At 37.4% G+C, this 13160-nt stretch overlaps 1 protein-coding gene across 3 annotated transcripts in view; it reads left to right on the top strand.

Moving 5' to 3' along the window:
* Nucleotides 1-671: 671 nt before the first annotated feature.
* Nucleotides 672-13160, top strand: part of SNX16 (sorting nexin 16) — a 29916-nt gene continuing 17427 nt past the window's right edge. For 2 of the 3 annotated variants that reach the window (XM_069854282.1, XM_069854280.1), the window contains exons 1-3: nucleotides 672-796; nucleotides 4979-5441; nucleotides 9206-9292. In XM_069854282.1, the coding sequence (XP_069710383.1) occupies nucleotides 5070-5441; nucleotides 9206-9292 (459 nt within the window). In that variant the 5' untranslated portion in view covers nucleotides 672-796; nucleotides 4979-5069. The remainder of the gene's footprint in view (nucleotides 797-4978; nucleotides 5442-9205; nucleotides 9293-13160) is intronic. The other variant, XM_069854281.1, reaches the window with a different exon arrangement.

Genomic DNA, 13160 nt, shown 5'->3' with positions numbered 1-13160 from the left:
TCCAGAGGTAACATGCAGACAATCTCCAGATGTTATGTGTAGTTGTCTAGCAAGACGTAGTAGGTTTAGGTCAAGAGGTAACCTGAAGGAAGTCTCCAGACATGGTTGAATACTCCAAAAATATAATGAGCAACCTTGAAGAGATTTATATGCTTCTTTGTCTAAAACTAGTATATATACCTGCTGCTTTTGTGGTATTGTATGCCTTTTTTAGAAGGGCATCCAATTCAGCGATGAATTGTAAAATAAAAATATTATTATCTTTACTTCGAAGACTTTGTCCTTTTTAATATTTTACCAGTGATTGAGTGTATCTCACATAGATAAACAGTTACTTTAGCTCAAAGCATGTATCACTTTAAGCCATACACCCGCCATTCATCACCTCCGCCACCACACCACGCACAGACACACACGCCCACCCGCGGAACTACAAGTCCCAGCATGCACCGCGACGCTCAGGAACTACAGCACCCGACATGCCCCGCGCCCCGGCGGGGCGCGGCCGCACGTGACAGGCGTGCCCCGCCCTTCCCTCCGCGCGCAGTAGGTCCCCGCCCGCCCCCCTTTCCCGCGCGCGGGGGCGGGCCGGCGGCGAGCAGGTGAGGGACGGCGGCGGGCGGCGCGCGGTGGCGGCCGCTCCTCCCTCTCCCCGTTCCCGGCGGCGGCCGGGCAGCGTTCCACAGGCCGTGCGGCTGCCGGAGCGCGGCCCCGGGCCGCCTCCCCGCCGTCAGGGCTCGGCCGGTGAGCGCGGGCTCTGCTTGGTGTTGGTCTGTTTGGGAGCGGAAAGGCTGAGGTAGGCGATGTGAGCGCGTCCTGCGGTGGGGCTTGAAGAGGGGCGGGAGTTGCCTTCAGCTGTTCCCAATTTGCTAGCAGTCTTTGGGGCGGCGATTACCAGGGTATGTGTGTGCGAGGTGTGGTTAAAACCCCCCGATTTTGAGTTCATAAGCCGGTGAGATATCATGGAGTGGTTTGGGTTGGAAGGGACCTTAAAGATCACCCAGTTCCAGCCCCCCTGTCACGGGCAGGGACACCTCCCACCAGCCCAGGCTGCTCAAAGCCCCGTCTAACCTGGCCTCGGACACCTCCAGGGATGGGGCAGCCGCCCCTTCCCCGGGCAGCCTGTGCCAGTGCCTCACCACCCTCATCATGAACAGATTCCTCTTTATGTCACGAAGTTATTTGATTGAGAGCCGGACGAAATCTTTTTTTTTTTTTTTAAGAACTTCACGAAACCTAATTTGGCAGATTGTCTCTCCAGAAGTTCCAACTGGTTTTTCAGCTGGCGTTCCACGGTAACACTTAAATCTTAAACAACAGAGGTCAGCCTGACTGCCCTGTTCAAACAGAGCTGTAATGTATGTAACCGGATCGCAAATAGTATTGCATAGCTAAAAGTCTTCTAAATCCAATTAGAACTGTTAAATAAGGATTGTTTTGTTTCTAATCTATTATCCTTGAATTGCGCGGCTTACATGTTTCTGAATGAATATACAAGCCATTAGCTTAAAAGGGTTTGGCATTGCGATAGCTGCAAGCCAGAGGCAAACCCTTTTTAAGTGGTTTTGTTATAGCCTGTTGCTTAACCCGCAAAAAGGGAGGTGGCCGTTTTCAGCACCCGGCAGGGTAAATTGTTGTTATGCTGGTTTGTAGCGTGAGATGATAGGAGGGTTCTTGGGGACTCCGTCCTATCCCATTTCAGATCTAGCAGTTCAGTACTACCAGCAAATGTTCTCTTCTTTTTATTTCATTCATAACTTACGGTTGGAAATCAATCTGAACCTCTCAGAAATTCTGAACAGAAAAGAAATTTCTTAGGTTAAGTAAAGTAGGTATCTGCACAAGAAAGAGAGTGCAGTGGCTGGATTATTTTTTCGACGTTGGGAACAATCTGTTTGTTCTGGAAGTTGGTGTGGTGCAAGGATTCTGTTGGTTTAGTGCAGTAGCATGTGACTGACATAAACAAGGAGCAATGTGATTTGTCCAGAAGTGTTTTATCAGATGATTTCTGTTCCTTTTTTGCATGAGTTGGTTTCTGTATTCATAGGAAAGGCTGCAGTCGTAAGGTTAAGCATTGTGTTCTTTTCCTAATGTTTAACCTTCTCAAAGTGCAGATTGGTGCTATTTTAAGCCTTGTTGGGATTCATAGGATCTAAATATTTTAGATACTTGGAAATTTTGGTACTTTTATAGTTTAAAATGGACCTACCAGACTCAAATACATAAATATGTGTGTAAGTTCAAATGTAGTATCTTTGCTTCTTTTTCTGCTTTCCTGACAAAATACATCAGATTAAATGACATAGTGTGCCCTTTGCTCACTTAACCTGATTCTTCTGTTACTCAAAGAATACTCTCTTATTACTTTTCAGAGTTTTAGAAATCAGCAACTTACTTGTCAGCCCCTTTTATTTATCTGTGGGTGTGTTTGCTGTGTTAGTTTGAGGAAAGAATGTATTTTAGAAGCAAATATTGTGATCATCACTGTTTAATATGCAGCAGCTATCAACTTGGGCTTGTCTTGCAGTGCACAAAAGAGAAGCTAAGCCAGAAATGCGCCCTGGGAGCAGACCTAATGCAGTCCAGCTGCTAATAAGCATTCAATGGTACCAAATTATAGCCAGTCAGAATGAAAGCTGCTAAGCTTGCATAGTGTAGGTGTTGGACTCATAACACCACGTGCTTGGCTGTACAGGTCTGTTCATGTTAAGTTGTGCTGCTTGCCAGTATCAGTACAGTCTTTCAGTAAAAGATACATTTAAGAGTAGTAGTAAGTTCTTGACTGGGGCTTCAAATAAAAGGAATAAATTCTTCTAGAAAAGACACTGTTCATAAATACCACAACTGATGAAAATGTCTCTTCTTTTTTTTTTTTTTCCTCAAAAGCAAGCCTCTTTTCCTTCTCAACATTCCACTAGCTCCTGTGTGAACTTCACCAGTTTCCCTGAGATGTAGGCTTACTTTCCTTTCCTAGTTCAGATTTGTAAAATCATGCAGCAGTTAATAATCACTTTTTTTTTTTTATTCAGAGATCCTTTGCTTTCCTGTTTAATCCCGCATCCCATGAACATAGCAGATTGGGGCATTTTTTAAGGGGATGCTCATAATTTCCTATGCTGTCAACACACAAGAGAAGTGGCAAGTGAAAAAGGAATTCCTTGTTCAGAATTTTGTACAGACTGCAATATTGCTGCTAGAAAATCTATCAGAGAATACTTCATGCCTTGATATTTCCGTCTGTATTAAAAATATTTATCGCTAAGTTTATTGTTTGAGGCACAAATGATTTACTTATTCATATTCAGATGGAAAAAGGGATTTAAATCTTAATCTAGGTACGTGAAAATGTCTCCAGGGCAGGTGTGACTTGCTTCTTTCAAATGGAGTGAAGCTGAAGCAGATCATCTGTCTGAGACGTGGAGTTAAGGCACAGAGCCAATCACATGATTATGCTGCAAGAAAAAGCAGCTGGATAGTCCAAATCTTGCACCTGACAAGCAAAGTCAGTCAGCCTGAGACTGACGCTGACGCTTCTGCTCCCTTGCATGCTGCCAAGTATCCAGGCCCATTCCACAGGAAAGCAGAGATGCTTCCAAGGAGGCACAGCCTATTTGGAATTGTTCTTTATGCTCAAGTTCCCTGAGTTGTCTGAGAAATTGTTCTTTATGGTCAGATTCCCTGACCTGTCTGACATGTGAAGATTTCCCTAGGCAGCCAAAAAGATGAGGAAGTTTGGTTTATTTCCTTCACTCAAGGAATTCATTCAAGAGCATTTTTCAGTCTTTCTTGTTGGTACTGGTTCATTTCATGTTTATTTCCTAACTCATTTTCTCTGAGATATATTCAGAGCAAGAGAATTAAAACATCGCTTTACCATAGCAATTAGGAAACTCATTTGTGCCTTGCTCCAGTAGGTGGTTGATTGTATATGACATGAATCAGGTTAATGGTTTTCCATTTTGCAGCCATCTGTAGCCTTGTGGACGATTGGTATAATGTTGGGTGAAATGGGTGGTGACTAATCCTACGAATCCAAAGAGGTGGCATCTGATTTGTATGTTGTAAGAGCTCTTATTTGGGTATTTAGTTTAAAATGAGGAGGTGGTGCTTTTTTGGCAGCTTGAGACTGCCAAAATGTATGCACATGTACATAAAAGATAAATTCTAGCTTGAAATGTTGTTCTTGAAGAAAAGATATCAAATATTTTATCTGGTTTTTTTTCCTGAACTTTTTTTTACGTTTTAATCCTCTGGAATGGGAAACTAGCTGCTATTATGAGGCTGCCTTTATGTGCAGGCTTGTAAAACATAATTGCTCCAATTCAAGCTACAGAAAATGTGACCAGTTAACATTGTTACGAATATCTGTGTCATTATATGCCGCAGAGTTGTTCTGAAAAAATGTTTTGCTTTGAAAACATATTCCTCATACTTCAGTAAATATGTAATATATGCAAATGAATGTAATACATGCAGATATGTTTTTCACCTAAGCTGTTTACTGTTGCCTTTTGATCCACATAATATGTGTTATTGCTTGGGTATTTGGCTTGTGTAGTCCGCTCGAGATAGCTAAGAGAAGCAATTCCAAGAAAAGCTTTTGTACTGCTTTACTAAGCAGTCACTAAAACTACACCAACTTCTATGCCTAAAATTGCTTACTCTTTCAATAAAGCAAAATAGCATTTAAATCGTAAAGACAGAGATTTCTGTTTCTTATTTTACTTTAACTTTCTGTTCTTTCTATTTTAATAACAGCAAAAGACAGAACTCCCGTAAAGCTATCTGTCAAATTGCAGAGATAATTCAAAGCGGCATTTTATGTGAAGCCATGTTCCTTATGAAAACGTTTAACCATTAATACTGCTATGTACCATCTCAACACTGATATAGATTCTTCCAAAGTGTTATCTTAGTGCTGCTTTCCCTTAAAAATTACTTCATTTTTTTTCTCTTTTTTTTTTTCCCTTCACTGCAGATACTGTTTTTGAGAAGAAGAGAAAATATGGCTTACACAGTGAATGAATCTTGAATTTCTGGACCAAAACCTGAGTTCTTTTTCATGAAGAATGGCAACACCGTATGTTCCAGTTCCTATTCCTATTGGAAGTACGTCATCCAGCTTTACAAACAGAAACCAAAGAAGTTCTTCTTTTGGGAGCATCTCGACGAGTTCCAGCTCCTCAAAAGGACAGCTGGAGGACTCTACAGTTGGTAGTTTTAAAAAGATGAGCATGCCTGACCAGATTGATTCTACGTCATCTGTCTGTAGTAGTCCACTTGTTAGGACTAGATTTACAGGTATGGACACATCCATAGAATACTGTACTCAGCCCATAGAAGAAATAGAGCAGAATACAGATTCCAGGAGCTGGGAAGATCGACCATCCACGCCTACTATACTGGGTTATGAGGTGATGGAGGAAAGGGCAAAATTCACTGTAAGTTTTGGGGACAGTATAGTTTATCCTGTAATAACAAGATAATAATTGAATGTACTTTGTATTCTCTTTCAGTAATTAATCTTGCAGTTCAGGGATGATGGAGTAGTTTACAAATACCAGTTTAGCTTCCAAATACTGCCTTCTGACAGGAAAGTACCATTCCCATTCTACAGGTGGGAAAACAGACTTGGAAGCAGTCTTTCCTGTATTTGTGTGCCTGGAATAGAAGCAATTCACTCCAGCGATCAATTTCTGCTGGAAAAGTTCGGAATTCCTTGCAAAGTTTTAATTCGTTGTGAAACTGAACTTCTGGAAGTTCTGAATAGTTAAAACATCTTAAATAAAATGTGGTCTTTTATTGAAAATTATTGGTAAAATACCCTGATATTTTCCCTTTACAGTTATTAGAAGTATACAACATTTGAATTGAAGTGCAAATACCTCTTTACAGCTACTTGCACTGCTATGTTTAGTTTCTAATAAAAGGATATCTGTTCTGAAAACATCGGAGTGAGATGTCACACAAATATCTCATGGCAGAACACTGGCTTAACTGGTTTGTATTGATTTTTCTCAGAATGTACTGTAGATGGCAATTTAATGTTTTTACATGCTATAAAGACATTAAGGTATTTGTGAATTGTTTTTTGTGGATGTGTTTGATATATTTCATTGGGATCATCAGCCCCCATAGGCATTGCTGAATTGAAATTGCTTATTACTTATTATTCATTAATTATGTTACTTCAGGACAGCAACATTACTCACAAATAGGAAAGAAGGTGGAAATAGCGTACAGGTTTTTTTGACTTTTTTCCTTTACATTAGTAAAAATGTGAAAGCTGTTTCCCTTATGACAGTTCAAATACTAGTAAAACCATCAATTTTTTTGAAAAAAAAAAAAAAAAGTTGCTTTTTAATTGAGAATGAAATGTTGCTTTTTAATTGAGAATGAAATGTTGCTTTTTAATTGAGAATGATACCTTGTTCTTGTCATAAGTTTTTCAGTTTCTAACATCTTCATGCATGGTAGCCTAAGAGAAGAGCCAACATTTTAAAATTCCTTTTAAATTCCTTTTTAGATTCCTTTTAAATAATACCTTCAAAAGTATTGTAAAACAATTATTGATGTAGTTATATTGACATAAGTTGGTCTGAAAATATGCCAGGGCACTTTCCAATGTGCATGTAAGGTGTTGTGTTTAAAATAAGGAGTCAAAATTGTCAGTGTGTGTGGAAGACTATTTTACAGTGCAAATGAAATTTTCTTCATTATTAAAATGCTTGGTTGCATTTTTGCTCTTCCTGAATTCACTTCTGTTGCTGTTTTGTTTCTGAAAGCAGATAATTAACTGCTTGGTTTTAGTTGTGTGCTGAAAATAAGCTTTCTGTTGCTCATTAAAGCCAGCAAGTAATTAGCCCTAGAAGTTTTGGTTGCTTCTGCAGTGCAAAATCAATGAGATGGAAGGCAGTGGAAATTTATATTAAAATCATCTGAAAAGAGAGGAGACTCAATTGCTGAAGTCTTCTACTGCTTGCTAGCATCTCCTAGTTGCCAAAAATACCAATCTGAATTGGTATTAATCTAGGTAATGTACTAATATCAAGAGTTAAATATTAGTGTGTGCTAGAGTGTATAGCTGATGAACCTTATGGGAGAAAAAGACTTGGCTGAAAAATGTCTCTGTTTGTAAGCAATTGGCCTCAAATGAGTTGGCAGGTCTGGAATGTTCAATTAGCACTCTTTTTCTTTTTTTTTTTGTGAGAAGTGGTAATGAGATACTGAATCAGCCAGAGATTGTTGCTAAATATTGGCATATTTTCATTGAATATTTTGTATTTGTGGAATAAGGCAGTTCAGGATTGGCTGGAATTACTTGAATTTGTTGATTCATTTGTATTTTTTTCACAAAACCTTGTGTGAAAAATTGACAGTTCATTTTTAATGGTCTGATTTTTTCTTGTTTATTACAAATCTTAAAAAGAATAAAGGGAAAAACCCACTTTTTTTTCAACTTTGGCAGTATGATCAAAGATTTTTTTTCTTTAAGTTTTACCATATTTTATTTGGCCATTATTCACAAGTTGATTGCAATCTATAAGACCATAATTCGTGAAGATTTTTTAAAAGTTGTGTAATATTTACTTAGAAACCATTCAAAATGAGGGTCAGGCTAGCTGTTTGTTTTTCACATGTACACTTTTAGTAGAATAAAAGAGTAGAATAGAATGCTGATCAGCAAGTAAATCAACAAGCATATTCCAGTGCTGCTCATTCTATGTTTTGCTGTGTACTAGCAGAGAATCTTCACGATTTTTTTGTAGCAGTTTTGCTTTATGAATTTTTTTGTGAAATAAAGCTCTGCTTATACTTATGGTATGCCAAGAAAGAGCATTTGGACAAACACTTATATTGAATATGCAAGACAGGAGAATTGCATTTTAATGCTGGCATCACAGGCGTGCCTTGCAACGTGAATTTTAAAAACTAATAGTTATTGTTGGTCACAGATACATTGCCTCTATCTATGACCTCCACAGATGCTGCTGCTTGAAAGTGGAGTTCTGTTTTGAAGATAAATTCTTGCCAAAAAGTAGCTTTTAACTTGCACCATATTACCTGTAGTTTGTATTTCAAATTAATACATTGGTTTTATCAGTTTTTTATTCTATAATCTCATACATGTAGAGAAGTTGGCTAGCACTGCAGTTACCACATACTGGGACTGCAACGGGAGAAATACATATATTGGCTAAGACAAATTGCTACGCAGACATGAAATACTAGGAAAGATGTTACTGTTACAGATTAGAAAATGTTTTAAATAAAATTTGTTTAAATGCCACTAAGGAGTTATGATTCAAAAAATATCTTTATTTCCTTTTTTTTTTTTGACTAGAGAACACCTAGACTGGGAAAGCTAACCCAGTACAATTGCAGAGCCTTTTTCCTTACATTGGAGAAAATAAGGTTGTGACATGAGAACTTTCCTTTCCTAGACACTATTTAGTATTCTTTACTTGAAGTTGTGTGTTGTTAGATTCATGCTCAAATAGCTGAACACAGTCTTCCTAAAAGGTAACTGTCTGGGGTTTTATTATTTATGTTGTTTTATTTGTCCATTTGATTTTAAGTAGGAGAATGATACTGCTGTGCTGTTGTATGGCTAAATCTGATTCAAAGGATCTATTACCTCAGTACTATGGTGCTAGCATATTCATTCTGATGCAGTTATCTAGGGAAGTGGTCACACTCTGCCTGGAAAGACAAATGGAACCAAAGCAGGATATTGTTTTTATACAGCATCACTTTTCGTTGTGAACCAAGTCAGATGTGACATCTCAAGCTGTATAACACCAGTAACTGCTTATTAGTAATCTTAAAATGAGATTGATCTCAAAGATTGAGTAACACTATAACTCTGCAAAGGATAAATTAGATCACTAAATCATATTTCACTTACCTCTTTGATAGCAGAGGCTTGTATTTTTCTGGTGAATAAATCTGAATACAGTTTCATAAACTTTCTTACAGACAGAAAATAGTTAAATTTAGGAATTATTGAAGTTCTTCCTTAAATTCTGAAATGAAGCTATACTGTTTGTACTGATAATTAAGTTTAAAAAAAAAATCCAATGAAGTATTTTTTTTTTTATCCATGGGTTGTGTTTCATTAGGAACTAAAGGTTAATATCAGCCTTCTAGCCAATGCGGCATGAAGTTCTGCATGTTTTCCTGACGCTCCTGTTTTTCCACTCAGGTATACAAAATATTAGTAAAAAGAAGTCCTGAGGAAAGTTGGGTGGTTTTCAGACGATACACTGACTTCTCCAGGCTTAATGACAAGGTGAGTATTATGTACCAGTAAATTGTCAGCTAACTTGACTTACTCTTCTTTCACGTTTCTTTTAATTCGTCTCACGTTTTTGCCACTTTTTTTCTTTTCTTGCCTTTTTTTTACTGCAGATAAATTAATGAAAAACATATGATTCCTCTTTTTTTTTTTTTAAAGCTACATGAGATAACTACAACTAATGTTAGGAAGATATATCTTCATCTGGAGCTGTTAGTGTGCTAACATTTGTTCCTAATGTGTGTCATAAAGGAAATTCTTTAATAGTTGTATCCCCTGCATGGCAATAGGATTAGGGGGTCTGTATTCTTTTGCAGGAATAATGTAATAATTATTCAATCCTTTGTAGTGCAACAAACTATTTTTTTCATGCTAAAGCTGAGGTTTTGCAAACACAAGATGTTTTTTATATTTTGGTCAGTCTTCAGTTTTCTTCAGCATCTTTGAAGTTTTGTTGAATATTATATCAGATCTTTAAAGCTAAAGACAGATGCCAGGTAAATAGGAGTTCTGGGTCAGAAACTTAGTATTTTTAGAACATTTGAAAGCAAAGTAATATTTGTGTAAAAAGCACAAAGTTTCTGAATTGGTAAATAGTGTTTGGCTATTCCATTTACCTATAGAAGCATAAAAGTAGAAAAACAGAATTACACTTTTCTTTGTCCTACTGTCCACTCTAAGAATAATGTTTCATTGCAAATTTAACACACTTGATGCAGTCTGTGTTTTGGTCAGCTATGTCAGATGAACTGGCTTACATCCATTGACTTGTAGCGTGGCTATCAGTAGTTTGAAAAATTAAAATGCCACAAGTATTCATTTTAGAATAGATATGTAGATTTTGCTATTGAAGTCCTTAGTCTTTACAGTCAAGTCTTTCATGAATATGTTTGGCATCTGGCATGACTTGTATGTATTAGCATTTCTACTTGGGTAGAGGAACTTTATTTCCCTTGTGTCACTGAAGCTTTTTCATTTTTCAGTGAAACTTATAAACATTGTACATCTAGGCTTTTGTTTTGTTGCAATTCTGTAATTCTCTAGAAGTTTTGGAATAATGGTACATTTCAGCTCCTGGAGCTGGCATTTCTGCGTTACAAAAAGCGTAATCTCTTATAGAAGTCAGTGGTTATATGCCCACATCAGTGATTCAAAAGGTACAGTGCAACACTTGGAACTCCTTGTTCTGTAATGACAAATATAGAAATGAACTTGCCTGCATGTGTACTCTCAGGATTTTCTCTACCCCATCTCCTAGAAATTCAATATGAAAAAGAGACATATACCATCTTAAATCCTTTTCCTTATCATCTTTATTGAATTTGGTGGCTAATTAACCATTCTCTAAAATGGTATTAGAAACTTGGCATTAAATGCCAGCCAAATTGAATAATCAATCACTGTGAATCAGTTTGAGGTATTAACAGAGAGGGGAGTGGCTTTTCAGGAAGGCCAGGTTCAGGAGACAAAAGAGCAGTATGTTTTGCATGTGTCAGACACATACTCAAGTCCAAACTGAACTGAGAGTTGGACTTTGGCAAGGGCTAAAAATGGAGAAAATATGAGAATAGCAACAGTGTCACAATGGGGGCGTGCATAGATAAAGTAAGGACTGGATGAATGAATGCAGCACAGTTAACTGATAGAAGCATCTAGTAAGCCCTGATCTCTCAAAGAAAATTAAAAAAGGCAGAATAGATAGCAAGTAGGATCCTAGAAAGTGTTTTGTACTTCCAGTAGTTTGAAATATTTTCCGTAAGGAACAGCTAATAAAATAGAAATGAATGGGAGTAACAGAGCTCAAAACCATGGGCTCTCTTTTTATGTGTTAAATACTTAAGTGCAGCAGCAGGTTCAGACTTGGACAGATTTCAAATGAAAGCAACAGGTTCTTTAAATGTCCAAGGAGTCTACTTTCCAGGCAATGAAAAGGTTAGGAAAACTCTATACCTGCTGAAAGAAGAGAAACAAAAGATGATGACAAAGTAATCCATTGGAAAGGAAGGATTAGGTATTGCCAGTATGGGTACATAAGAAACCACATAGTGATCTCAAAACCAAAACTAATTAAAGAAAAAATACAAATAGAAATGGGTACATGGAAAGTAGTTCAGGCTTCTGAACACTAAGGCAGAGGTGCTGAGGTGCAAGATGAGCTGTTACAGGATGCTGGGAGCAATAGCTGAAGTTCTGTAAATCATTAGACAGAAGTAAGGGCAGGAGGCAGTAACTAACAGATCCATTGCTTGAGACCCAACTGTGGGAAGCAAATACAGAATGGTACGGCGAAGGCTGAAATACTGTCTCTTGCTATTAACAAAACATTAATCTTGGTGGATGTTGGAACATGACAGAATTTGAGGAGATAAGAGCAAAGGCTAAAATAACAGATTTGGCTAGATGCTTTGGGTTTTTTTTTAACACTTAGTGGATTGGAGAAGTATGGGAAGAATACTCTTCTGTCCCCCAAAAAATGGCAGGAAAAGACCTTTGTAAAGTTTATTACTTTGCTGGTACAGATGTTGAACAAATAATGAAATGGCCAGTCTTAAGAACCAATAAGTTAACCAGTTCTCCCCAAGTCTGTGCCTCATGTGACATGCATTATCTATCACTTGATATTCTAGGGGAGAGGCATCTAGAAAAAACGCTTGATCCAAGTAAGCAATCACAGCCCACACAACTTGTCTGACCCACAGTTTTTCCTGCTTTGTCTGAAGAGTGCTCGAGAAAGTGTGTCCCAGGACTGTGCTGTTGAAAATTAGTCTGCTGATAGCAGGGAGCTTTCTCGTACTCCCTTCACCCACAAAAGGAGTAATCTCTGAGAAGGCATACTCTTCCCTTAGAACTAAATTACATAATCTACACAAACAGACAAGTGGAATTACCATTAAGCAGAAATCTGTGGTTGAAAAACTTTCCCAGGAATCAATATCTGTGGTCCTCTCTACAACTCTCACAGGAATTAATTTTGTTATCTTCTACATTCAGTTCTACTCAGTAGAGGTTATGGAGCATGGAGGATACTTACATATATAGCATTGATGGTAACTTGGTAAGAAATAAAGGAACTTTGGATGACCAGAGATAAACTTTAAAATGTCAAGAAGAGTCTAATATCAAGATGAAATTCAGTAAGAGAAGAGGAAAATATATTCTTAAATAATTAAACACAGAAACAAAGAGCAAAGATTTGACAATAAGCCATTTTACATTAATAAGAAGGTAGTACTTATCATGGGCTATTTACATATACAATGCTTGTGATGTTAAAAACACACCTTTCTTGTACTGTGAAATGGTACTTGAATGAGCAAGGTTCCATTAAACTGTGTAGAGATATTCTAGCTGAAATATAGTATCTGTTCTTTAAAAGACTTCTCTTTTTTTTTAAAGACTTAATCTGCTGAAAGAGCTGTCCATTGGTGTTTTCAAAGAGTCCATAAAGAGTAGTTAAAATAAGCATTTTTCAAGGCAGATTCTGGAATCCTTCACTGGAACATTTATATGAATGTATTATATTTATACAGTACATCCCTGACAAAAGTTGGCTGTGTCCTATCTTCAGAAAAAGATTAAACGGTTCTTGTGGCAGTTGGAGAAACATTAGATTTTGTAAAACCTGTTTGCTTTATCCTGTTGGTTTTAAATCCTTTTTTAGATTTTTCCATCAAGCATCCCATCTAAGAAAAGGCATCTAAAAATCATTTTTTATGAAAGCATTAATGTTTATCTTCATGCATATTACAAAACTAACTTGGCATCCTTGGACAGGTCCATTGTTATATAATTTTATGCTTTCATTCACTTGCATGTTTCTTTTTCTCAGTTAAAGAAAAATTACAGGTATATCTGATAGTGA

This window comes from Phaenicophaeus curvirostris, chromosome 3 (genome assembly GCF_032191515.1).
Source record: "Phaenicophaeus curvirostris isolate KB17595 chromosome 3, BPBGC_Pcur_1.0, whole genome shotgun sequence".
Lineage (NCBI taxonomy): Eukaryota > Metazoa > Chordata > Aves > Cuculiformes > Cuculidae > Phaenicophaeus > Phaenicophaeus curvirostris.
This window is presented reverse-complemented; position numbering and strand designations above follow the sequence as displayed.